Genomic DNA, 24,179 nt, shown 5'->3' with positions numbered 1-24,179 from the left:
TTTATACGTCGACAAAAAGGAAACGATAAGGGGCCCGAGGAAAGAAAGCCATGAATGATGACTTGCCGCCCAATTCCCTATGCAAATCACCACTGGCCTGCGTCTCCGCACTGGACCGAAGGCGCTTACAGAACCCACGGCAGCAAAGGCATGAGGAACAATGACCAACGACTGCACCCAAAACGCACTGGACCGTCGGACTGGACGCACTAGCCAGCACAACGTGCCTAAAAATGGACCGTCCCCTATACGCTGAAACTTCTCCGCAGTCTGTCTTCTTCCTTCAACACCACAAACGCAGAAACTCATAGGCGATAGAAGAAAATACAGAAAAGATGAAGGAGAAGTTTGAGAAGATAAAAAGAGGTTGCGCCCTCTATAGCTACTACAGTCGAGTGACCAGAGGTGGCGAAAGAGCCGTCATGAAAACAGGGAAAGAAAAAGGAGTCACAGTGACAGAATGCTTGAAAACGGAGTTAACGGGTGACTTGTGAAGGAACTGCCTTCTTATCTCTGGCTTCCTCGCGAGCTCCAATTAGCACACTAAGGGAAATGCCCCGACCGCACTGAACCGATGACAAAAGCTCCGTCTGTGAAGGAACGCTGTTCGCATCGGTTCAAAATATAGCGAGCAGAACACCGCCCCGGTCGTAGTGGAGGAGGTTTGGCTGTGTGCTTCCTTTTTGCGGTGTTGTTGCTTCGTCTGTAAGACTATGTTTGTTTGCAAGGGTCTGGAAGAAAAGCTTTGGCAGGCCGGGCCATTCGCCGGCGTGGCGGCCTGCTTAACGCAACACCAGTTCGACAGCTTTCGGCTTTCTTCGGTGACCGGTTTGGGCGCGCGAACCCGCTCGCTTGGCTGCCCGGTTTGGCCCTTGCATTCTCCTCTCTGCTTGTATGGTATGAACGCTGTTTGTGTGTTGGTTATCCTGGGTAACACTCTGTCGGCGTTCGCCCATATGTGTGCTAGTCATAGTGCAGCATAAACAGAGAGTGTAGCCGAGGGAGCGAAGGCTAGAGAACGATGTATTGAGACTCTCCACCGGCCGAATGCATGAAGCGGGAGCGAGTGTATGTATACGTCTATGTATATCTCTGGGCGGAGTGGGGTGTACTTCGGAAGAAGGAAGCTACCCTTTCCATTTATAGAGGGCAAACGCCACTCCGGCGGCGGCCGCTACGACCACCGACGGACCGAGGAAAAGAGAGAGGGGTTCACGCTCTCTCCCTCTCCGTTTTGCCGTTAGCGCGAACTCGCCGACTCGGCCAAATTCGGCTGCCCGCGATCCAGGGACCTCCAGTCGCCGGCGAAGAGTAGACCAGTCGGTCGGTGGGTTTGACGGAGGACATCATCGTTCCTGATTCGACGATCGACGTCGTCCCCCTGCTGCGTTCGCGATCTCTCCCATCGTGCGAGCCGCCGTGCGCAGGTGGTTAGGCTATCGCTCTCCGAAGGCCGAAACGTCTCCTTCGGCTTTGCCTACTGGGTTAGAACCAAGCACAAGTCGAGCGAGTTAGTTGAGCCGGAGACCTTAGTGCGGAGTCATGCGGGAGTGTGGGTTTCACGTGGTCCTTCTAGTCACGCTCACAGCTTGGCTCGGCTCGGCTCGAGCTGGACCGATTGAGAAGAAGGCGGGGAGCGAGAAAATCGTCAAACAATCGGTGAGTACTATATCTTCGAGCTGTAACGTGCTATATCTCTGCGTTGCTTTTTACAGTAGCACCCTTCTGCTACTTAAGACGAAAGTTGGGCTAGTCGGTGCTGGTAGATTACTAAGGTGTCTGGAACAATATCTTTTATATGTTGGATGTATTTTGTCCAATGCATATTTGATGCTATACTTCTATAGATTTCTAGGCGTTGAGATAAAGGGCTAGATGCTTTATTATGTAATGCCCCGCTGTAGGCAACTTTGCTCTATGAGCTTCGACATTAGCAACGCTAATAGAAGTACGGCATGCCGTTAATAAGTAAACAGTAACACTTTTGCGTGGATAGTGCCATGCAGGATTATCACTTGCGATTATGATTGATAATTTCGAACATAATATTTAATGCATATTACATCTACATGTCACTATCAAATGACGTAAAAGTACAGTTTCCTTGACAGATACAGCAAATAGAGTATCTGTTCTAGGTCGGCTGGTTAACAATTCATTTCCTGGAAATGTTGAGTAAAGCATTTTGGTGAACTCATTCTCAGCTTTTCTCTATGAAAGTATGCGATGAAGCCAGGAGATACCAAAAGAAATATCAGGTGGAGGGCCCAGAACCTTCCTCACGCTCGAAAAGCGTACTCGTTGTGAGTGCCTATAACCATCGTCAAATCCTGGCTGCATATTGACAAGTGGTTTTACTGTGTTTGCGCGTTTTCTACCTCATCCTGCATGAAAAGAAGAAAGCGAGACTATTCCTTCGCGCTTTAACGGACCAACTGGAAATCCCGAATGCCATAGCTTAACATTGAAGAAGCGTAGCTTGTTGGGCCATTCGGTGCATGGTAAGTGGAAAACCAGCGAAAAGGACGCGTTCACAAGCAAGAGAACACAGGACATACTCCTCCTGCTTGTGAACACGTCCTTTCCGCTGGTTTTCCACGTGCCATAATTTAAGACTGTTTCAAAACTACTTACCTTATGTGTTCTGGGTTTCTTCTTGAAAAACAAAAGAAAAGTTGGCGAAAGGTAAAATTGGCAAGGCAGCAAGGCTGCCGTTACGTGAAGGGCAAATAGTGAAAGGCGCGCCACTGGGGTAGGAATATTGTTCACCGATGTGTTCCCAGCGAGTTAAAGTGCTGAACACTTTCATCCAGCCCATTATAATAACAACTTATTATGTAAGCCGGACAAAGAGAGAGAAAAAAAACGTTAAATGACCAAAAAGAGGCGTTGACTGAGCTTGTGTCCACAGTCCAGAACCCCAGTGACCTTGGCCGACGAGCACAACAGCTGGATGAGCTCTCTTTGGCTCTCCAAAGCGACGCTGGTCAGTTGTACCTCCAAATGCTCGAGTGAGATCTCGGGTGTTTGAAAATGTTGCAGTTTAGGCTGGCACCCCCATGATGTGTGAAAGAGTGTAGGGCTGCCGGTGTACCAACGGCACCAGCTGCTCACGGCACTGCATTAATTTTACATGGCACACAAGCATAGTAATGATCACCGTGTTAGGTATGGAGTACAGTACATATTAGCAAAGCAGTATGTGTTTATTTGTTAATGTGTAGAAATAGGTTCACCGTATATTTTTTTTCTTCCCAGCATAGTATTTCACGAATTCAGTTAAAGTCTCAGTCTCGCAACATTCCGCCGTTTCTCGCAGGAGTGCAAGTTTTGAGCCGTTGCATGCAAACGCTATAATGCGGCAAAAAAGGGCTCCACTCTGGTGACACCAATGCAAGCTAAAACTGGACAGTAGACAAAAAAAAGCGTTCTGTCTTCTGTTCCTGAAGGAGGATATTTTTGGAAGGAATTCCAAAACCTCTGGAAATACGCAGCCTGAACCAAGACTTAAGCATCCCTTTGTAGGTAAACTTTCCCCGTTCACGCAGCGAAACCCTGAATCTCACTCGCAAAAGCCGTTATAACGCTGTGGTAGACTCTGTACTCGTCGCCGTGTTCTAAGTGCCTCACGCGCAAGACAGAAGCTCGACGTAAAAACTGAATCAAGGAAAGAACAAACTCGGGCAGGAGATTGGGAACATTACCCTTTAAACGCTATTCTTTCGGCGCCGACAAGTTAGTCGCGCTGTGCCAGCGAGGGAAGCCGGTTCCAGAAACAGCGTATTCGATTCTGGAAGACAGAACCACAAGCTGTAGGCTGCCGGTGAAGCTCTCTTTTCAAGGGGCAGAAAAATACAACATGTTAATGTTAGATAAATCTATTTTGCGCAGATGTATCCTCGCCAGACCCCAGGCAAATTACAATGTCAATTTGTCTTTTACAAAATTCTTTTAAAAAATGGGCCACTTTCGCACCTGAAGTCTTAGAAGTCAGAAAATCTCAACAGGAGTGATTTGAGCGGCCTTAGAAGTTGGCTATTTGTCAAAACTAGATTTCTTATCCTAGCAGCCAGACAGCTCCCAGATCTCCCGTGCTTTTCCGGGAGATTTCTTAATATTTTTATTGGAATATGCATCTTTTCATGCGTGTATTTAACTAAGTATGCTTTATAAAACGTTGTTGCATGTTTACGAAGGCCCAGAGGCCTGCTGCAGATATAGAGAAAACTCAGAGGGAAATAAGTCTTCGACCTGCCGCTGCTAGATTATGTGTGTGCATTCACGGGACCACTGAGGCTTGGGATATTTATGTGGATTCACGCTGTCACGGCGAACTTATGCTCATATCTAGCGAGAATATGACGGCATTTTGCCCGTATTATTCGTGGGACCAATTAAGTCTTTGTGACACTTGAGTCCTTTGTGTACGCAAGTGAACACCGCTGCATGAGCATTAATATCTCTTAATACACTCCCATTGAGAATTTCAGCCTTTCTTCTCCTTTCTTCTTCTATATTTTTTTTCCTTTTAGGAAGTCGGCGGAGTGTATTTAAGGGCACTCATAATATCTCCAACCATATATTACATAAGTCACGCCGGCTAGCACGCCATTCGCCTCCTTCGGTTCAGCTGCCAGGAAGTCAAGCACTGTCTACTCTTGAGCCGTAACAGAGACGCCTCGCGAACTGACAGAGCGTTCAGTGAACCCGGCCCGTCGAGACGCGAACAAGACACGTCGTAGGCGCCGCGTAGGCCCGGTACAAGCAGACAAAGGAGGGAGCGAGCCGCCGACAGTGTGGCGCTGAATGTGACCCAGGAGCTCCACGCGGATCCCAGATCTTCCTGCCGACGGCGCTCAAACAAGGAAACGAACGATGTAGGTGCTCCGTTCTCCTGATGGTCCGGGGGAGATGTAGGCGCGTGCGCTCTATATGGTTCGTCGGCGACCGTTTCCTCCTGCGGACGGAGTTTTCGTCGTTTCATGGCCCGCTGATCCTTGATTGTTCTCCTCCCTTGCTTGCACCCGGCGCGTGGCCGATGTTGGTTTCCACTGTTCTGCGGTATGATCGCACGGTCAAGCAACGTCGCTTCAAGGTCGTGGCTTAGACAATTAGCAGTTTCGGTGGGCGGGTTCTGGTAGGGGGAGAGTGCACTCGGAACAGAAAGGAGTGAAAAGGGAATGAGCTGTCCTCTAGCGCCCTCCCTAGGGATGAACGTTAATAAGATCGATTGTTGAGCTAGTTGGTGCATGATCACAGACGCGGAAGAGGCTACACTGTCAACTGAAGATCTATAATGAACGCCGCATAATATACACCGCAAGGTTCAACACATTGAACGAGTTCTTATCATTATCTGTTTGCACCTCTTAGCGCTCCCTAGGGAGTGCGCTAGAGGATAGATTACGCCCTTTTACTCCCATACAGGTTAATTCGTGCTTAGGGTGGCACACGGTAACGCCAGAGATCGCCTGTATGACGTGCTTTTTTATTTTAGTAATCTGCAAGCCACCGGCGCGTGTCCGTACGTAATGCCACCAACAAATAAAAGGCGAACAATGTACAACCGAGGACAAAAGTCTTTGGACCGCGTGACCCACAAACAAAGCCAATAATTCTATTGCTAGCCGCCGGCTGCAGTCAACACTTCTAGAGATGAAAGAAGAGGATTTTGACTTTCCCCTCCACAAGTGTGGCCTTCTGTCATCATTTGAGAGGTAGCAACAAGTGCGGTCTCCAACCGGCGGGTAATAGTTCAGCCATCGGTTTCGCTTGTGGATCGCACGGTCCCGAGAATTATGCCCCTGACTGTACGATTCAAAGATGAGCAGCAAAATGGGAAACTCTTTAAAAGGGATAAGCTCAGTACAAGAGAAAGTTAATTTCACTTAAGCGAGTACTGCTTTTCAAAAGTGTTAATCTTGCCTCTGTTTCATTTCCTCTCCAGGATCTGACATGTTTGTGTTCTTTTGTTGTCGTTTCAGTTACCTTGTTCGGGTTTCAGTTATGGCTAATTGTACATACACATTAATGCGAATACAAGTCGAAAGATAAGAAAGCAAAATGATAAGGTAATTTTAAGGGAATAAAGAGCAGGAGACGGAAATGAATGGTAAGCACAGGTAACCTAAGGTCTCTAAAATTGCCTGAGTGGATTTAAAAGACAAGAAAACTGAGCCTTGAATGGCAGATAAGCCGGTGGCGACTGCGAGCTCAAGACAAGGCTAAAGGAAATTGTGGGAAGAGGCCTTTTATCCTGCAGTAAACCTAGCCTGGGTTGATGGTCGTGATTATAATGAGAAACCAGATCCATCCACCTGTCACTAACAAAAACTAGGACAACGGTCGTAACAGTTACGAGCAGAAAGGAGAGGCAGGAAGCCTAATTATCAGGAGCTATGTAGAAGTTGGCTGGAGTTACGTGTAGCTAGGGGGGGGGGGGGGGGGATAACTTCAGATAGTAAAAAGCTTTACGCTCCTGAACTAGGACGGGCCCTTAGTCCAGGGCTCCAACGCTCTTAGCTGTTTGCTGCACCCGTTGTATCAGCTGCCTTTCTTCTTACAGCCTTGAGCTGTACAGCATGGCCTCCCACTGCTCAGGTTCAGGGTTTGGGATATTCTGGGCGGCCTGTAGGCTTTGGCAAGCCCACGTAGTGTGATACAATGTGGAATGTTCCCAGAAAAGCACGCATGTGTTTGGGTATAATGTAAAGTGTATATGGTGCGAGATGCTGATGTCACAATAGTTCATACATGAAGAGAATGGGAGTTGCAGAAAACGGCACACATTAAACATGGTATCTGATGATCGCACATACGGTGAGGTGCGCGTGGGATTTCCGAGATTAAATGCAACCATACGCGTCCACGTATCACCATGTATACGACCTTCATGTCTGACGCAGAAACAGTGTCTATAGGCCGATCTCAGACGTGCTTTAATATGTGAAAGCCTTCTATGGGTACCCGCAATAAAGGCAGGTTATTAGCGGTGTCCTCGTGTTCTGTTTTCTGGGCACATCTGCACATAAAATGACACTGAACTACTTTAGCTTAAACGCACTTCTTTATAATGCGAGTTTCTAGAGCAGATGCAATTTACTTGGAGTAAATGCTTGTCCTTATTGGTGAATTCAAATCGAGCCCTCGTGGCCTTCTTGCGCGCGATTGAATGACCCTGTCTCGTCGGCGTGTTGCTTGTCAACCCAGTTTAGGCGGAGGTGTCAGTTACAGCTTCACGATCGTCAACTACCGGACTTCACGAATCTGTGTCGTGCAGTTACACCCGACAAAACTCGAAACGTGTACCACGCTTTCGAACACGGCACGCGCCGGCTGTCTCTACTGTAAACTTTACTTTGCATACTGAATTCACAGAGCAAGAAAAATAAAAATTTCAAATGAACAACATGACCCGGTCACGATTTGATGAGAGGAAAGCTGCTGTTCCCAGCCGCTCCAGAAATGTCAATCCCTGCGATCTCCAGGGCATGTTTTTATGACATGTATTTGCCTTGCACTGACCGTCACCTTATTTTCGTGTCCGCCGCAGGAGTAGCCGTAACGTAGAAAGATGGGAAGCTTACTGGTCGTTATGCAATAAACAAATGAGTGTAGACATAAAGCGCCGACATGAAGCTCAAGACACGAAGAGGGAAGCTACAGAACGCTAGCCTGTTTCATCGTGTTTTGGTTGATTTTTTTTTTTTTATTATACGTTTGTTAAACTAAATGGCTAGCAAACAGGTCGACGCACCCAATGCACTTGTCAGGCTAGCGAGGTCTTCCCAATGTAGGAATAAAAAATGGCTGGAGGTTTAAGCAGAAAATATTGTGCGAAAAGCGCAGTTTTAACAGGTGGACACCACCGCGACGTACCTGAAAGCGTGATTGAGGTGTCCACTGATCCAGTGAGCTATTTATGCGCGTCTTCACCCGTCAGTGCCAATTTACACTATGTACGCCGGCGGCCTCTGCTCAAATGCCGGGTTTCTGCAGCATTGTATTCAATGCACAAGCTTAAGGCTCTAGTGCTGTGTTTCTGCCGCAACGTTGTCCACGCCAACGCATGCAGAGCACATCTCCTTGTCAGTACTGCCACACAGCTCAAAGCACGAATATTAGTTTGATAGCCGTATTAAATAATAAATAACACAGTGTGCCATGCATAGCGCGAAAGTTCGTTGCAGTTTAACACGAAGCGTGTTCGACTGCTCTCGTGCAGTGGCCAGCGAAGCTGATCTGTTCGCGCCGTCGCAGAGTCAAATCTTATGCGCGGATACTTATTTGATTTATTGGTTTATTTCACTTTACACACATCCACAAACATCGCAAGATCTTGCTCGGGGTTTGCCTACCGGTACAGTACTTGCGCACTAATAAAATGTTTCGTGCATTAATTTTTTTTTTCTGCAAGGAAATGAAGAGGAAATACGTTACATCTTGTTATACTCCAGCTTCGTCCTGTCTGTTATGAATAGAAAAGTAGGCATGCATTTAGCACTTAATCAGTCAGTCACATTTATTTCCACCGAAAGGAGGTAGTACAGTACACCAGGGCAAAAACCCCCCACTAGTTTGACGCGTGGGGCCAAATTGTTCAGTCAAGAATATGAAAATAAGGGGTTCATTCTGACCTACATATTAATTAAGCCAACAGTAATCGAAACCAAACAAAGCATAATGATCTGTTTTTTTTTTTTAACTTGGGATGTTCATTGAAGGCAATTACTAGTGTAATCACTTTATGGCTGAAAATTAATTGATAACAAGGTCCAAAAAAACAGCCACATGCATTTAGCGCGATCCGAAGCCGTGCTCTACACACTGAGCTCAAGCAGCGGCTGTCCAATATTCCACCTTCGGGGTAACTTATTTTGTTAAGCTAACCTTGAAAGTGATCTCCAGCGCCACCCTAGTCGTGCGATGTCGCGACGAAGCTGTAAATTAACGGTTTGTATACGCATTAAAAACGTGCACGCAGGGTACAACGCTTATGACTCTAAATTACACCGTGCACATGTTTAGGGGTCAAACAAGCCATACCGCCGTCTTTCTTGCACTGAACCAGTATTTAATCGAAATGTCCGGAAGAGCACTAACTCGTGTCCTCTACTGAGCAACGAAGCCTAATTCAAAAGCAGCGGTAAAACCACAGGACGCACCCTCTATTCGGGAATTCGGCATGCAGGAAAAAAAGAATAAACGCTAACATCTCACCCATCAAGTGAGCGCGGGACGCCAAAGGAATTTATTTAGCTTTCCTCGCAAAAATAAGCACGCTAGCCGTACGATGGCGCTTGCGAATTGCATTTCCCATCGACCGGTATGTGCAACTCTTCGGACAGACATCCCGCTGACAATCCGAGCGCCCTACATAGATAGACACACATATCAAAAGCACGTGGTCGGACACTAAAACACAACACGCACAGAGACAAGACGCAAAGAAAACTCAAGCTCGCCCAGCAGGGGGGCTTTCGGGAGTCCCACTTCGGGTGGGCGCCTCTACACGAGGAAGAATCGACGCCGCGCAAGTTGCTCTGAATCGGGTTACGCATCTTGCCCTGCAAGTGTCTTCGAATACCCTCTTCTTTTTGTTGTTTCGTTGGAGGAGGAAAGATGGCCGTAATTATCAATTGGGGCTGGGCGCATCCCGCAAGACAACGTGCGAAAAAAAAAAAACTAGGGAAGAGAAACGAGGAAGGAAGAAATGCTGTTTATAGAACCTTGCTTTCTTTTCCTATGTTTTTATTTGCGTCCACAGACCGCCCTTGGCGAAGTTATGTAGGCGGAAAGTCCTCGTCGTTGGCTCGCAAAAATCGGAGCTCTAATCTTTCCGCCCGGTTCACCGACACACGTTCACAAAATGCGGCAAGAATTATCTGTGTACAATATGTTTATCAGTAGATTACGTCGTCCTCTTGTTGAGGCATGTCGGCAGCGTTTCGTACTGACGCAATGCCGCTTTGAATGAGCGTAATATTAGACCAAATTAAACAAGTACCAAAGGTGTTGCCATCTTTTTTTTAGTTATTTATAACATACTCCTGGCATCAGATGACGCTATGTCATGTTTGGGAGACAGTATAACGCAAAACGAACGAGTTGAGAAAAATGAAAACCGACCAGAAATATTCAGTGCCCAGCAGTTTATAAAAATATTCAACAGTGGTTGACAGTAGTAAGCGAAAGAAACAAAGAAAAGAGATGCAATGACGATTTGTTTTTTGTTAAAGCGATTAACAATTAAAATGATGCCAGTAATAAGTGCAATGATTTTACAATACGAGAACAATACGAGTACAATACGAGAATACTTCCAAGGAAGGAAGAAACCGAAGTAGTGCTAACAACATCATACAGGGACAGAGACGTATTCAATGGGCTCAACCCCTCCTCCGCTCCCCCCCCCCCCCCCCTTCCGGTTGGTACAGAAGTTACCGTCTGACCTTCCAAAAAATTTGCTGCCTATCTGCCCGGGCAAAAACAAATACATGAATATATCATTCTTAAACCTACGTCATCTGAAACATCCATTTCGACATTTCAGCTAGTTAGCATGTCATCTTAGAAAAATTATCTGAAAAAGAAAAACAGGCGTGGTGTCTGTTCTTTGTACGTCCGTCGTCTTTTATGCGCTGTTTTTTAGAAGGTGAAACATCTATAATGACGCTTTTCGTATTGCGTTAAGTTTGCACGCATAAAGAGCTTCTAGGCCACCGTTCAGCACAAGAAGGAAGAAAGATTTTTCTCTCCCTTTTTCTTTTTTTAAACTCCTAATTAGTGCTTAGAGGTAGGAAATGTTTCCGCGTAGTGCAGTGTGTCTTAAGGGCCGTTCTTCGCGTATTGCGTTCGCTAGATTGCTCCGTTATCAGACTAGCACTCCTGAAATCTCTGCTCTGCGTGAGCAGCTGCACAGACTGTCAGCAAGGATTAAGAACACATAACGAACAGAAACTAAAGCCTAACTGTACCGAAAGCAAAACTAAGCGCAGTCAGAAAATATCAACTGATAAAAATACAATGCCTGAGAAATGCAGCTTGTTCACGAGTTAACACCATGCAGTGGTCAGAGCTGTGCTTTAATCCTCTAAGTTAGTACTTTAATCCGTACCGCTGAATATCCTGACGAGTGTGGCCTTTTTTTTTTTTTTTGAAGGGCTCAGCATTTCTTCTTTGTGCGCATACTGAGTTGTTGCTATCTCTTATTCCAATTTAGCGGCGCCATTTTCAGCGTTGGCATCAGCACCACGAGCGACCATGCTGATTGGTCAAAATACAGTGATGCCACTGCAAAGAAGCTAGCGTTATGTGTTAAAGCAACGTCATGTATGACGCCACAACAGGAGCCCCAGCTAATGCTGGAAAACGTTTGCGTCACTCATTTGTGACCGACGTGTGCATTCTTCTGCCCCAGATTAATTCAACTCAATTAAAATGAAGTGCATGGAATTTAGTTTTCCTGAACTCAACAACACACCCATTACGGTATCTCTCATAGCGCGTACGTCCAAATAGTCGCATACCTCAGGCAGTTAAAAGCCAATTTCGTTCAGGGGTGAGGACGACACGACGCAAAATTTGTTCGAAGCTTGAATAGATTTAGAGACAATTCGAGCATTTATAAGAAGACCAAAATGCCTCCGCCTGAAATTCAACTCCCGGTGATAATATTGCCTTCAAAATGTGCTTGGTTGTAACTGGGAAAGCAACTGTTCTTCCTGACAAAAGTTGTTTCCAATAAGGTTAATCATTCTGATTGCTTTTGATTAGCATACCGACCAAGCTAGAATAGTAGTTTTCTTAAGCCAGACTTCATTTAATTGGCTTTGTTTACCAAATGCTTTCCTTGAAAGCTGCAATCCCATTTCCTTTTTTCAGATCCAGGAGTTCTTCACGTCTGACTGGGGAGCATGTGAGCCATTGAAGAACCCGCTCGTCATTCCGGAGGTAAGGGCCCTTGAAACCGTGCGTGACCGATTCTGGGATTTGTTCGTTTTCTCTGCTGTGGTAAATGGTGAGAAAATTTTACTTATGGTTGTCAGAAGTCATTCTTCTGTAAGGAAAACATGGAGCACCCCATCAAGCTTCTTTACTTTTTAGGAATGGTAATATGCTGTCTAGTTACAATGCATCTTCTTATTCTCTCGCATGCCCTGAATCTTGTTCAGTGAATAGCACAGTGGAGGAAAGTGTTACCAACGAAGAAACTTGCCACTTTCCCCTCCTAATTTGCTCCGTCGTGCTACGCATCTAGTACTTTAGAGGTAAAATAAAGCGCGAGAACTTGCGCGAGGCGGTATGATTTCTTGCTGCTTCTTACTCGTGACTAACTCACAAGACTCAAATTTTGCCACAGCAGCATAGTGTGTATGCAAGGAACGAAGAAGCAAGAAAATGTAATATGCATGGGCACGGAGGCGTAGTTTAATCTGGAAAGTGCTAAACTTCATATAAGTATTTTTTTTTTGGTATCGAGATAGGTCAGTGTATTCGGTAATGAAGAAATGACAAGAACTCATGCATTTTTAGTTCTCTTGTCAGTACTCAAGTTCTGAAGACACTGCATTTGTTTTGCCTACGTTAACCAGTATGTTAATTCCCGTTAACGCGAAACTTTCCTTGTATAATGAAGTAGCCGAGATAAAGAAAAACATATTTTTAATGGTAAGCGCAAAAATAGTTTCCTGCAGCATGACATAGGGAGCACTCCGGTTGATCTGCAGTAAATGGATAATTCTCACAGTATTTATTTGTGATTGCCGTCGACATGGGCAGCAATTTCCATGCGAATTTAAAACTTTCCTGTGTATGCTTTTTTGTGGGTGTGATATTGTGAATAATTGAGTGAATACTTAAAAACCTTACTTCGGACCATGGAATCAAATAACGAGAAAATTCCCACAATTCGAAAGAGAAAGCGTGTTGCATCCAGTACTCCTTCAAGGCCTCGCAGAATGCTAACGCGCATGGAGACCTGACTCCTCAAACGTACAGCCAACAGAACAGCGTAATAATTAAGTGAAAGCTCGTGCCAGCTTGAAATGTGTTCTGTGTGACCGCTAATGTTTCTAGGCAAATTATTATTCTTCCGCTTCCAGATGAGCGATCCTCAAACTTGGATTCGATGCCAGAAACACCTCCCTGAGCATCCTAGCGATATCGAGGTACGTTTTGTTCAAATCTTGCTTTCTAGAATACTGGTACAAATTTTCCTTCTGCAATGATATCTGACCCGGTACATTCTACGGGTTATAAACGGTGTCACCGTCGCCGTTCTATATTGTTACCGAGAGCTTCATTGCTTACTTACATTCCATATGAAATGTCCTTCAGGATGAGCTTAGACATGCATGAGGCCCATGTAGGCAGATGGACATCTAGTATGGCCTGGGCCAAAAAGGCCACGCATAGGAATGCCCACGACGACCTCTGACGTAAGGGCCACGAAGGCAGAGGGACATCAAGGGTATGGTCCGGAACATAAAGCCAATGCATGCTGAATAACACCCAAGATTACCTGGTACTTAAGAATCATGTATTTGGAGGAAAGCCCAGTGTCACCTAGGGCAATAAAGATGCTGTGGAGAGTTTTCCGTCTGTGCTCAAGTGATTCCAGGGTAAACTGAGTGCACAAATATTACATTATCAAGGGGGTCCTCGTAACAAGGGCCTGTTAAAGCTTCCCTGGTTATATGGCTGGAGACCGCAGATACCAAAACACGGGCACTTCGGTGGGAACAGCTAATCAATACTCTCTTCCAGAGTCATGTAACGTTACGTACAAATGCACGATACTCGTATGGCAACCATGAAGTTGTGCGTCCGTCTAAGTTCTTCATCCCATTGATTCGATCTTCGCAGGAATACCTGCCCAGGCTCAGCCGATGTATGCTCAAGAGCACAGGATGGGTAAGCACGCCCATTGTTAATTTAGCGCGAACTTTTGGCGCCTATTTGAAGCACACTATACTATACGACATAACCCCGCAACTTTCTCCTGTTTACCATTTATACCATCAACGCAGGTACGAAGCAATGGAAACATGAACCTCAGTAAATACCTTCAATATCTCAGCCTCCTGGGACTTGACAATGAAGTAAGTACTGCTCCCTTTTATCACAAAGTTGTTCTCATAGCTTCACAAGATTATTTCAATTTCATTTCAAAAGATAAGGAGTTCATTCGAGCCGAGCGCCTTCTGCAGCGCTCAAGGCTGGGGTGTGACGAAGGTTTCTCTCCACCTTCAGTTCACAATATTACGTATAGTGTATGTTTACAGATAATGTAAACGCATCGTGCACATAGCAGCAAACATGCATGTACTGTCAGCGTCAAATGAAGTCCGGGCAACACAACTTAAATCACAACATCATAACGAGAATACGCTCGTAGAAAGATGAAAACTTTTGGAACAAGGCAGTTTTGGAAGCTCCATATCAGCATACATGGTTTTCACTTCGATGGCGCTAGGACCGCTGGATGGAAGTCTCAATAGACCCGACAGCTGTGTTAATGGGCAAGAGGTAAACATATGAAGGAGGCACACGCGAGCCCTACTCCGAATAAAATTATCAACAACTATGCAACTCGTGTGGCTCTTCCTTGTACTTGTCTCTTTTCGTGAGCTAAGTGTCGCCTCGCGGTGGGAAAAGAATGAATCAACTTGGCCAAAAAAAATGAACTTCAGTGAAGTTCTCTTCGGACTGGCTGTTGTTTGGTTGCAGTCAATGCTTTGTGGTCGTTAAAAGTACGCGGCGATAAATTTTTACGACGCGAAGCCACGACACACGCGTTCGTTCTGTTTGTTGTGGACGACTTTGTGAATCATTTCGCTGTAATCGTTAACAACAAAGAGCGATTGCTCACTTGCGTTTGGGGTACTCAAACAGACTCCAAATCCCGGCGGAGTACCCGAGGGTTAGTACGAGAAAAAGACAATCTGTTGCCGCCGATCAAAGCGTTAGCGTGTGGTTGACAGCGTCAGGTGTGTCGTGAAGAGACGTTGGTTTTGCCAACTGCATCACCTTAGAACCCTATTGCATTGTATCACCGACATCTGTCGCCGAATAATGAGAATGACTTCGTTTCTATGCGCCACAAGTTAAGAATGTCTTAGGTAATCTACGCCCCGAAGTTGCAGATACAGCAGATGGACAAATACAAAACAGCCAACCGCATTCCAGAACTCCCGTTCATCTCCTATTGAATTTCTTAAAAAAAAAACGCTTTCGCGAAAAGTTTCTTTGATAATACTCTTCAGAAATTCCAGCGTAAGGCTGTATCAAGATGCCTTCACATTTCAGTAACCGTTCATAAAGCTAAAAAAATGGTCCTTTTTTAAATTTTCAGTGAAGTTCATTTTCACCTATTCCTTTTACATCAAATCTGCAAAAGAAAAAGGCCTGTTTTCCGCTTTCTTATTTTTAAACCTCATAGGTTGTTCTGGGTCGACGTTTTGCATGAAGACACGTGTTTTACACTCTTGAAGCAAATACGTTAGTAGTACTCCAGGGCATTGCCCCAAGCCTCGATTGGCACACTTTTCACAAGTGCGGGCGCATTTGAAAGCCGTGGAACATTGCGCTTGCTATTCAGACACGACCCAAATTGCCCCCGCCGCCACCTTCAACCTCCTCTGCTTCGCGGCCTCCGACATCCCACGCACCCCGTACCCGTCTTCGCAAATACATTCACTGATGCGCACAACTTGCCACAAAACGAAGCATTCAGGCAGCGAATCCGAAGGCTGATGGTACGCCAGGGGAAACACATGCGGCAAGGTACCGCATTATCGCGTGTTCAACTAATATGTGGTTGTTGACACATTAAGAGCGCAAAGTCTTGAGCTATGGTAAGCGAATAGGCAGGGTTGAACGGGAGTGATGCGGAGGCAGCTTGTTTTTTTTTTTGTGTGTGTGTGCATGTTTGCACACGGGGCTGTAGAATGCATTACTGTGGAAAGCCAGCCGGCCAAGAACAGGCACGAATACGTGCCGATAGGTACGCAGCAAGGATTTGTTTGTTTGTTTTTTTCGGGAAAGGCCTAGGGTAATTTTTTTCTGCTATGCAAGTGGCGGTGGAGGGTGGGGTGTGGTTTAGGGCTAGTCGGCGCATGGCCACTGAGACCATTTCCGGGAGGACTGAAGGGAGTTTGGACTAGGATTGATTTGGTGGTAGGAAAGGGAGCGGTTGGAGGGCAGGGAGGGCTCAGGCGCCCCCCACGGATTCGCATCATCGTGGTGACGTATATTCCATATCGGCGTCTCCCGAGTATCGACTTCGGGATGTCTTATGCTGTAATCGAGGGCGTCTGTACTAAGAGTCAATACTCCACTGTTTCAAGTAAACTTGAACGTGATACAAATACCGAAACTAACTTCAATCGTTGTCACTGCTGACTCTTCATGCGTCTGGCAAGACGCTGCAAGAGCATTTGCTGCACTTCAATTCAGAAATCCTGAACGCTTTCTTGAGAAGAGCGAAACCGTTTCATTCGTCGACTTCTGAACTTTTGAAGCTGGGAAACAACCTCCTAAGACTACTCTAGCGTACCCATAAAAAAATTGAAAACCTTTATTTCTAACCTATTTTTCAAAAAACTTTTGCAGACTTAAGCCTATTGCTTCAGAAAAATGACGTGGTTATTCTGTTTTGCGTCCACGTTCTGGCTCTTCTCTATTTTTTTCTGGATCTCTGAAGAATCCCCATCAAAATATGCGCAGCTGCTTGAAATCACCAGGTGCTTAAATGCGCATCGATGCGGTAGTCGGTGCTTTCATTAGGATCAGCCCAGCTCGCCTTTGTACCGCAACTGACGTCCCCAGCGTTGCAGTACAACGTTGGATATACACAGAATGCGGCAGCAGCGTACGCGCAGTACGAAGTCGACGCAAGGCCTCACTCAGTCACCGGTGACCCGCTGCCTGGGGCTACCAATTATAATGACCCGCGCGCCCGTAGACCGCCGGAGGGTTTGCACAATCGCGGTGCATTGATGCCGCGCCGAGAAGGTTATCTACTCCCCCGACGTCATAAGCTGTACACCCCCCCCCCCCCCCCCCCGTCCATTCTTCTTATTTCCCCTTGTCCTCTTCTTCTTCTTCGCAGACAATGAACAGCACGAGGGAGGCCCACAAAGGATGCATTTCAAAAGCGGTGAGTATTGCGCAGGAGTGCGTCGCCAGCGCCGCCTATCGACCTGTGGTGGCCCCGTGTGTGATGACTGGCGGTGTGCCCACTTGCTTTGCTACGGTGCACAAGATGAACTCCAGTGGGCGCTATGGAGGCTTTAGACTTGGCATCAGCTTGATGAAACTAATATAGCTGCAATGATTTCGATGACCGCTTGGGAGGGTCGACTTGGGTGTTGTCAGGTGTCGATGGTCTTCGTACGGAAGAAGATTCGGTGCGATTGTGGGCAGAGAACACCAGCTGTGAAAGTATTGGCACGAAGTCGGGAGTTCGGATCTCAACTGAAAAGTTTGCTCCTTTAGTGACTGCAGCTGCTAGCGAAAGACGTCAAGAGCTCACGAAAGATGTGTCTCATAAAGTATCCTAGTTCCATTAAGTTCCCCAATCGTCGATAGGCACTAGAAGTGACAGGCACTAGAAAACAGTACATGATGATAAGGAAATAAAAGATAAACAAGCAATCAATCAAAAAGAAGAGAGCTGGTACATGGTACAGGTACCCCACTGCTGTTTTTGTGAAGATAACATATCGAGCTAAGGTCTGCAGTGTGATTAGAAACGGCACATAAAGCAAAGATGACTGGCAGATGTGCACTCAAACCATTGTTCATTAGAATAAAACGAAAGTAACATGTTTGTTTCTTTTTTTTATTAGATAGACAACACGAAATAAACACGTCCGTGACAGGTACCTTCAACAACCTAATCATGAAAAAATCAGACACATATAACGACTGGTACACGATGAGAGATAAAGTACCCAAATCAAAAAACTATGTTCAAACTTTTATTAGTGTGGCTAAAGATTTCGAAGCCGTGCATTTAGGGGCACTAGCAGTTGGTCGGCTCTACGCCACTAGTTCCAGCTGCGTGGAAGATGAACTTGAAGGCCGACATACGCACTTAAAATTTTGCTAACAGCCTTCTTTGCTTAAGAGAGTATACACAATGAATATCTACTTGCGTGTTTTCGTCGTTCAAATGATACGACACGCATTAGTATACATGGATGAACCGGTGGTATGTATTTGCGACCACTAAATGATGTATAATTGAATTACTTCTTGCTGGTGTTTTGGTTTCATTAACCGAAAGATGTCTGTGACGTGTAAGAAGTCACGTGAGGCATGAAAAATACTGCAACGCCAACCCCTTCCTTACCACTTCTGGGGCAGCCAACCGGACATGCACGTGGTTAACCTCCCTGACTTCCCCCTCCCCCCTCTCTCTCTTTTTTCTAAACAGCTTAGTCGACCGCCAAACGTCCGAGAAAACACGGGCAGTTTTTTTTTTCATTCTCCTTCGAGTTATTCCAGCGATTTTTACCTATTTCGTTTTGTTCTTTTTTTCAGTACAAGGAAAAAGACTACAAAACTCAGGTTCGTATTCTTGCTCCCCTGGTTTGCAACATTCGATGAAGTGGCAAGTCTTCCTTTGAACGCATGCTAATTCGCAGAGATACTTATCCCTCCTTTTACTTCTTTTTACTTTTTTCGAACAGGACAAAGTCTACGTAGAATGCATTTTCAAGCATTTCACCAAGGTAAAACCGCCTCATGTGTACCGTATAATGAATTCTTGCACTCACTTGCCCAAATAACGTCATATTTTTTTATCGGCAGGTCTGCGGTGCTAACTTCCAAGGAGCTGTGAAAGAAGGTGAGTGCATTTCCCTTACGATAAATCCTATAATATAACACACGTTCAGTTAAGCTAATCGTTATTGCAACGAAAGACATGCTCGAAAGAGTTGGAGATTGAAAAATGGGTTCTATTTGTTCCTGTTTCACCTTACTGAGTTAAATATCGGAAGCAAAAATGAAGAAAAACTAAATGAGCAGAGTACACAAACACTGTCTCCAGTGCACCGGTAAGTTACAACAAGCACGAACGCGTGCGGACGTGTGCGTGTGTCAAAAGTCATCGTGTTCGTAACAAAGTACCATTGCGATGACTTCTCCGGTTGCGCTCACTAAACGTGTGAGATGTTTCAAATGTACACTTGACAATAATCACTGACAATAAAAACTGATTAAAATGTATTGTTTACTGCACTCTAAGTACATCTGCATTTTACTTGCCCCAAGAAGGTCCCGCTGCCTTGAAGGCATCGTATTCCTGACATGTGTCGTAACGCACGGAGTCTGTCCACATTTGGAATTGCTTCTCAAATTTGAGTAATATTGCGTGTTTTCTTTACTTTTCTCGTTGGTTTTTAGAGTTAGGTTATCTCTGCAGTGTTATTTTTAATTGTCTTCCACTCAGCCACTTCTTTAGTACCCTCATAAGAAGGCCCTTTAGGATAATTCAAAATAAACAAACATAAGTACATACGAACCACGTAATAAAAATTGTTTTGGGTGAAGTTCATACTCTAACGTGACCAGCCATCCCCCCGCTGTATAGGAGATATGCTAGGGTTATTCGTTTTCGGGTTTTATATTTTTTCAAATTCAGGGGGTTAAAAACGGGCGTTATTTTTCGGCTTGATATTAGGGGAGAAATCGGGTTTTTTGTGGAAAATCTCCGAAATTCGGGTTTTATCGGGTTAAATTTGCAAACTAATAATTTATTCAATTTGCTCTAACCGGTGGGTAACAATTCGGGCTATATTTTGGGCTTCTTTCAAGAAAGTATTGCAAAATTTGGCGTTTCTTTGGTAATTAATTATTACTCGCAGTGAGAGGCAACGGTCAGTTTTGAGAAAAGAAACATTTTATTCACGAGGGCTGGTCATCGACGTTCTACACGTCCTTATCAACATACATAATCATCTGCATGCGCAACATCTCGGTTTCCATCCGAGACCTGTCTGGTCTCTGCAGGTACACCTTAGCTGAGAGAAAGTTCGCTCAGTCACAGTTGCCATTAGCGAGGCGCAACAATGACAACGCTGCATTTGCTAGCCTTGGGTAACGCATAGTTGCGTCGTTCCACTAGTCCATCACTTCAACACCTTCATTTGTGGGGCTTGCTTCCAGCAAGTAGTGGTTAAACTCCTCGCGAAGCGAGCCTTTTCCTCGGTAACTAAGAAAAACACAACCGCCACTTCATTTATTTTCTTAAGAACGAGCTCTTCGTCAACGTCGCTAAATTCTGAATTGCACTGTGGGTAAAAGCACACAAAAGTATATCATTTTACTGGACGTACATAATGTCTAAAAATTAGTTCGCAGGACAACGGTTTCTATCAAGACGGAAAAATGAAGGATGGAGCGCAGCGCTAAGCGGCCAGCCTTCGCAAGCCAATTCTCGTGAAGCCACTCCCTCCCACGTTGTTCGCTCTCTCAGTCGGTCCTTTATGTTTTGGTTCTGGTACGTTTTAGTCAGCGCGTCTGCACGGCCCGTGGCGCGGGCAAACAGCAAGGAGGTTCATCTACAGTCAGTTTGCCGCGCTAGAGCGCGCATGCGCGCGCGCAGTGGAGCTAGATATCACCGCATGCTATCACGTGGCGTGATCATGGAGGGACCGAGAATCCCTATTTTACTATAATTTTACTTCTTATGACTGGCTTCAGGGCTGTCGTCCGCCGCTCCCTCCTCAGTTTTTTCCTAAGGCGTCTGTCCCGCCTCCGTGGCGCAATCGGCTAGCGCGTTCGGCTGTTAACCGAAAGGTTGGAGGTTCGAGCCCTCCCGGGGGCGAGTGCTTTTTTTTTCTATTTCGTGGACACAATTTCACGAAAGTTGATCCACTGCTTATAAGAAAATCTTAGCCATAGACGGATACAACTCTAGAAGCAACATTCTGACATCATTCTGAAGGAGGCCGTTCCAAAGCCGGAATGTCAATAAATCATTTCAATTATTTCAGTATATATATATATATATATATATATGATGGAGGTTTAAAGTCCCAAAGTGACTCAGGCTATGAGGGGCACCGTAGTGAAGGTCTCCGGAAATTTCGACCACCTGGGGTTCATCTTTAACGTGCACTGACATCGCACAGTACACGGGCCCCTAGAATTTCCCGCGGCCTATATATAGGCAAAGGCACAATGGGCGCCATTTTTCTAAGAGCAACAATTTAAGCTGTTCTCGACCACTCAGTGCATCACTGCATTCAAACAACGAGGTGACCCCGCAAGTATTTTTTTTTTTTGCTTACAATCACTCAGCTCCAAGATACCTGGGTGGTCTGAAGGTATGGGAAATGAATTAATATGCCCATTCCCCTAACAGTCCCCAAAACCAAAAATTCATCTTTTCGTTGGGAAATAGCAATGACATCTCGTGGTTATAATGTCAATGACAATCTACAGATTTGATGATTTGAATGACATCTATAACAACAATTCCAGCCATGAGAGCTTCCATCTCGTGTAACTTGTGCTTCCTCAGTACACTTTGCGGCAGTTCCCAGAAGCAATGCTTTAGACTGCACATGCCCACACAGTTGCTAAACTGTAAAGCTCCTCTTTTTTTCTTGTTCTTCGCCCAGGTTACATCGTCGGCATCACTCAACTTAGCTTCATGCCTAGGATGGGCCCTTTGGAGGTCGTCGATGATGTGGACAGTGACGACGTCGTGGAAACACCACCGGAAGGACCCCTGCCACTTCCGGTCAATGGCACCTCTACGACCGAGCCATGACCAAGAAAAAGCTTTCACAGAATCGCGGTTATCGCGTGTAGATTAGACGTGTAGAAGTTAGTTGCACAAGAAATGACACAAGCGAATCTCTCTTCGGATTCAATGAAAGATTGGGAAGAGCAATAAGTAAACGGGTTTTTAAAGTCAAGACAAAAGGAATGAGGGCTCCGGAAGCTTACGCCCATCTAACAACGTTGGAAAAATACTTCAACAAGTTTCCTTGCAGAACCATGTAACTTCCAAGAGAAAAGCCTTGACCTGATGTCCTTATGACACTGGTTTAGGACATTCGTTCGCAAGATATCAAACGATTTTTTTATGTCATGCGATCACCCTGCATTGTTTCTTAATGTTTTATTCGCTAGACAGTATTACGTACCACCTGTGCGAGCGTTCTATCCTTGTTCCCAGGTTGCCAGATGAACTAAGCTTATTTCGGGATGTGACCTCGTGAGCTTATATCACGTTTTGATCAGATAACCAAAATTAAGATCTTTGTCCTTGTAATCAACCTATAAATGTTTCGATCATTACAATACACACCGTTTGACATTCAACGTCGATCCATTTTAAAGCAGGCTACATTTAACTCTTCGAAGGACCGCAGTGAAATGCTCACGCTAATGCTTGAATATACTGCATGATGCATTAAGCACTACTAAATTGATTCCTATTTACACAGCATTAGAGTTTGGTTACCTGAGATTTAAAATGCCTACTCGTGAACAGTGAAGCGCCATTCTTCATAACTTCCAAAGTAATCCATTGCTCTATGTACATCGCACGCAACACACATGGAGGTAACGGCACCTTACGTCACTAAGTCATCTTGTCATAACTTTGTAATACAGCTCTATTCCTCTAAGCAAGCCATGCTGTCGTATCAGAGGATCGTCGATATTTCAGCCCACCAAGAAAATATTGACTGCACAAATCTGCACAGCCATGAGTACGTTCAATACTTCTGTTGTATAAAGTTCCTCTGAAGAGAAGATGAGACCATTTTCACGAAGAAGTATGTTGCGAAGCCTGTGACAAAAAAAAAAGCATCATGATGAGACCTTCCTATAGAGTCCTCAGTAAAACTTGCATGCTCTCATTTGCCTTATGATGCTGAATTGCCACGCCTGCGGTGAAACGTCGACCCCGACTGAAAGCGAAATGGAAGATTTCAAATAAAGACATTCCAAACTGCCCCACTACATTAACTTCTCTGTTTGAATCACTTGCTCTCATCGAAGTAAATTTACACTTAGATATATACAGAGCTGCACGTGAGACCCCATAGCACAAGCAAGAATGTTTACTGAACACAGCAGCTTGTACAAACGCTTTCGTCAGCCCCGCTGATGTCGTGATGGACGTTGAGCTTGATCAGTGCCCTCGACATCAAATTCAGTTATCTGCGCCGTAAAGCTAGAACTAAATAACAAAGGTAAATTGATCATTCTAGTGTGTTAACAAGAGGGAACACAACAACGCGAAAGACCTAAAGGATGCAAACTATGTACAATGTTCCTGAACCGAAGTGCTGATACACCCCTGATACACTGCATTGTAGCCGCCTAAAATGTTGAACAGCATAACGATTTTTAACTTTGATGAGTGCTATATGCCTCGGATGGTAATTAACACGTGCTTTGGATGTACCAGGAATGCAGGAAAGGGGGAACGGACATAGGAGCGTCCCGGGGTAGCAAATGGCCGCCACAATTTTTTCCTGTGTGCTTTGCAAGCTGCATGCACGAAACCGCTCTCAAACGCTTGAAAAGGGACACTGATGAAAGACTGAAGCTGTTTTGTGTCGATGGACTCTGGCTAACCATACAAACAAGGCCTAGTTAGTGGCCCGGTAGCATAAGCAGAGTGGTCGGGAAATTCAGCCGCGCCTAGGCACCGACGTAGCTTTCCAATATCAGTTAAGTCTGCTCTGCGTCGTGCCGGTTCGTACACGTACACTGTGCCATTCAGTGTTTTTTTTTATATACCGGAAAGCTTTGTTCGCCGAAACTGTACTCGTTGTCATCGAAGAATGAATGTCCAATGCATCTTTAGGGGTCACCTGTTCGGAAATTATTGGACGCTCTTTCTCACAGCAAGGTACAAAGTGATCGGGCTTTAGGCCTATTTCGCGCCAAGGGAAGGCAGAAGCGTGCTGTGTGCGAGTGAACGGTTATGAAAGCGAAGAAATGCAGTGGAATATGTGTCCCGGTGCATTATGTGCTTCTCTGACGAGGACAGAAGCACTTAACCTTTCAGGCGATAAATATATACTTGCAGTATACGAAATTGATAGCGAAGAAAACATTCTGCCCTCACCGGCGTCCCTGGCTACCGCGTCACTGGCCACTACCAACCCGACAGCCGCTGAAGAAGCCCCAATCGCCCT

The 24,179-nt window shown here is 45.4% G+C and overlaps 1 protein-coding gene and 1 non-coding gene across 2 annotated transcripts; both read left to right on the top strand.

Annotated features, from left to right (window-relative positions):
- Nucleotides 1–1,310: 1,310 nt before the first annotated feature.
- LOC149330027 (uncharacterized) lies at nt 1,311–22,933 on the top strand. The gene is made up of 10 exons (XM_089559712.1): nt 1,311–1,659; nt 11,884–11,952; nt 13,104–13,169; nt 13,867–13,914; nt 14,031–14,102; nt 17,114–17,161; nt 18,550–18,576; nt 18,699–18,740; nt 18,820–18,856; nt 21,639–22,933. The coding sequence occupies exons 1-10, from the start codon at nt 1,543–1,545 to the stop codon at nt 21,788–21,790; spliced, it is 678 nt and encodes a 225-aa protein (XP_089415838.1). The 5' UTR covers nt 1,311–1,542; the 3' UTR covers nt 21,791–22,933.
- On the top strand, nt 20,766–20,839 carry TRNAN-GUU (transfer RNA asparagine (anticodon GUU)). The gene has a single exon. It is a non-coding gene; the product is annotated as a tRNA-Asn (tRNA).
- Nucleotides 22,934–24,179: the final 1,246 nt, after the last annotated feature.

Source organism: Amblyomma mixtum, chromosome 9 (assembly GCF_055824585.1).
Source record: "Amblyomma mixtum isolate Tamu chromosome 9, ASM5582458v1, whole genome shotgun sequence".
NCBI classification, from domain to species: domain Eukaryota; kingdom Metazoa; phylum Arthropoda; class Arachnida; order Ixodida; family Ixodidae; genus Amblyomma; species Amblyomma mixtum.
The sequence above is the reverse complement of the archived record's forward strand: the minus strand, read 5'-3'. Positions and strand labels throughout refer to the sequence as shown.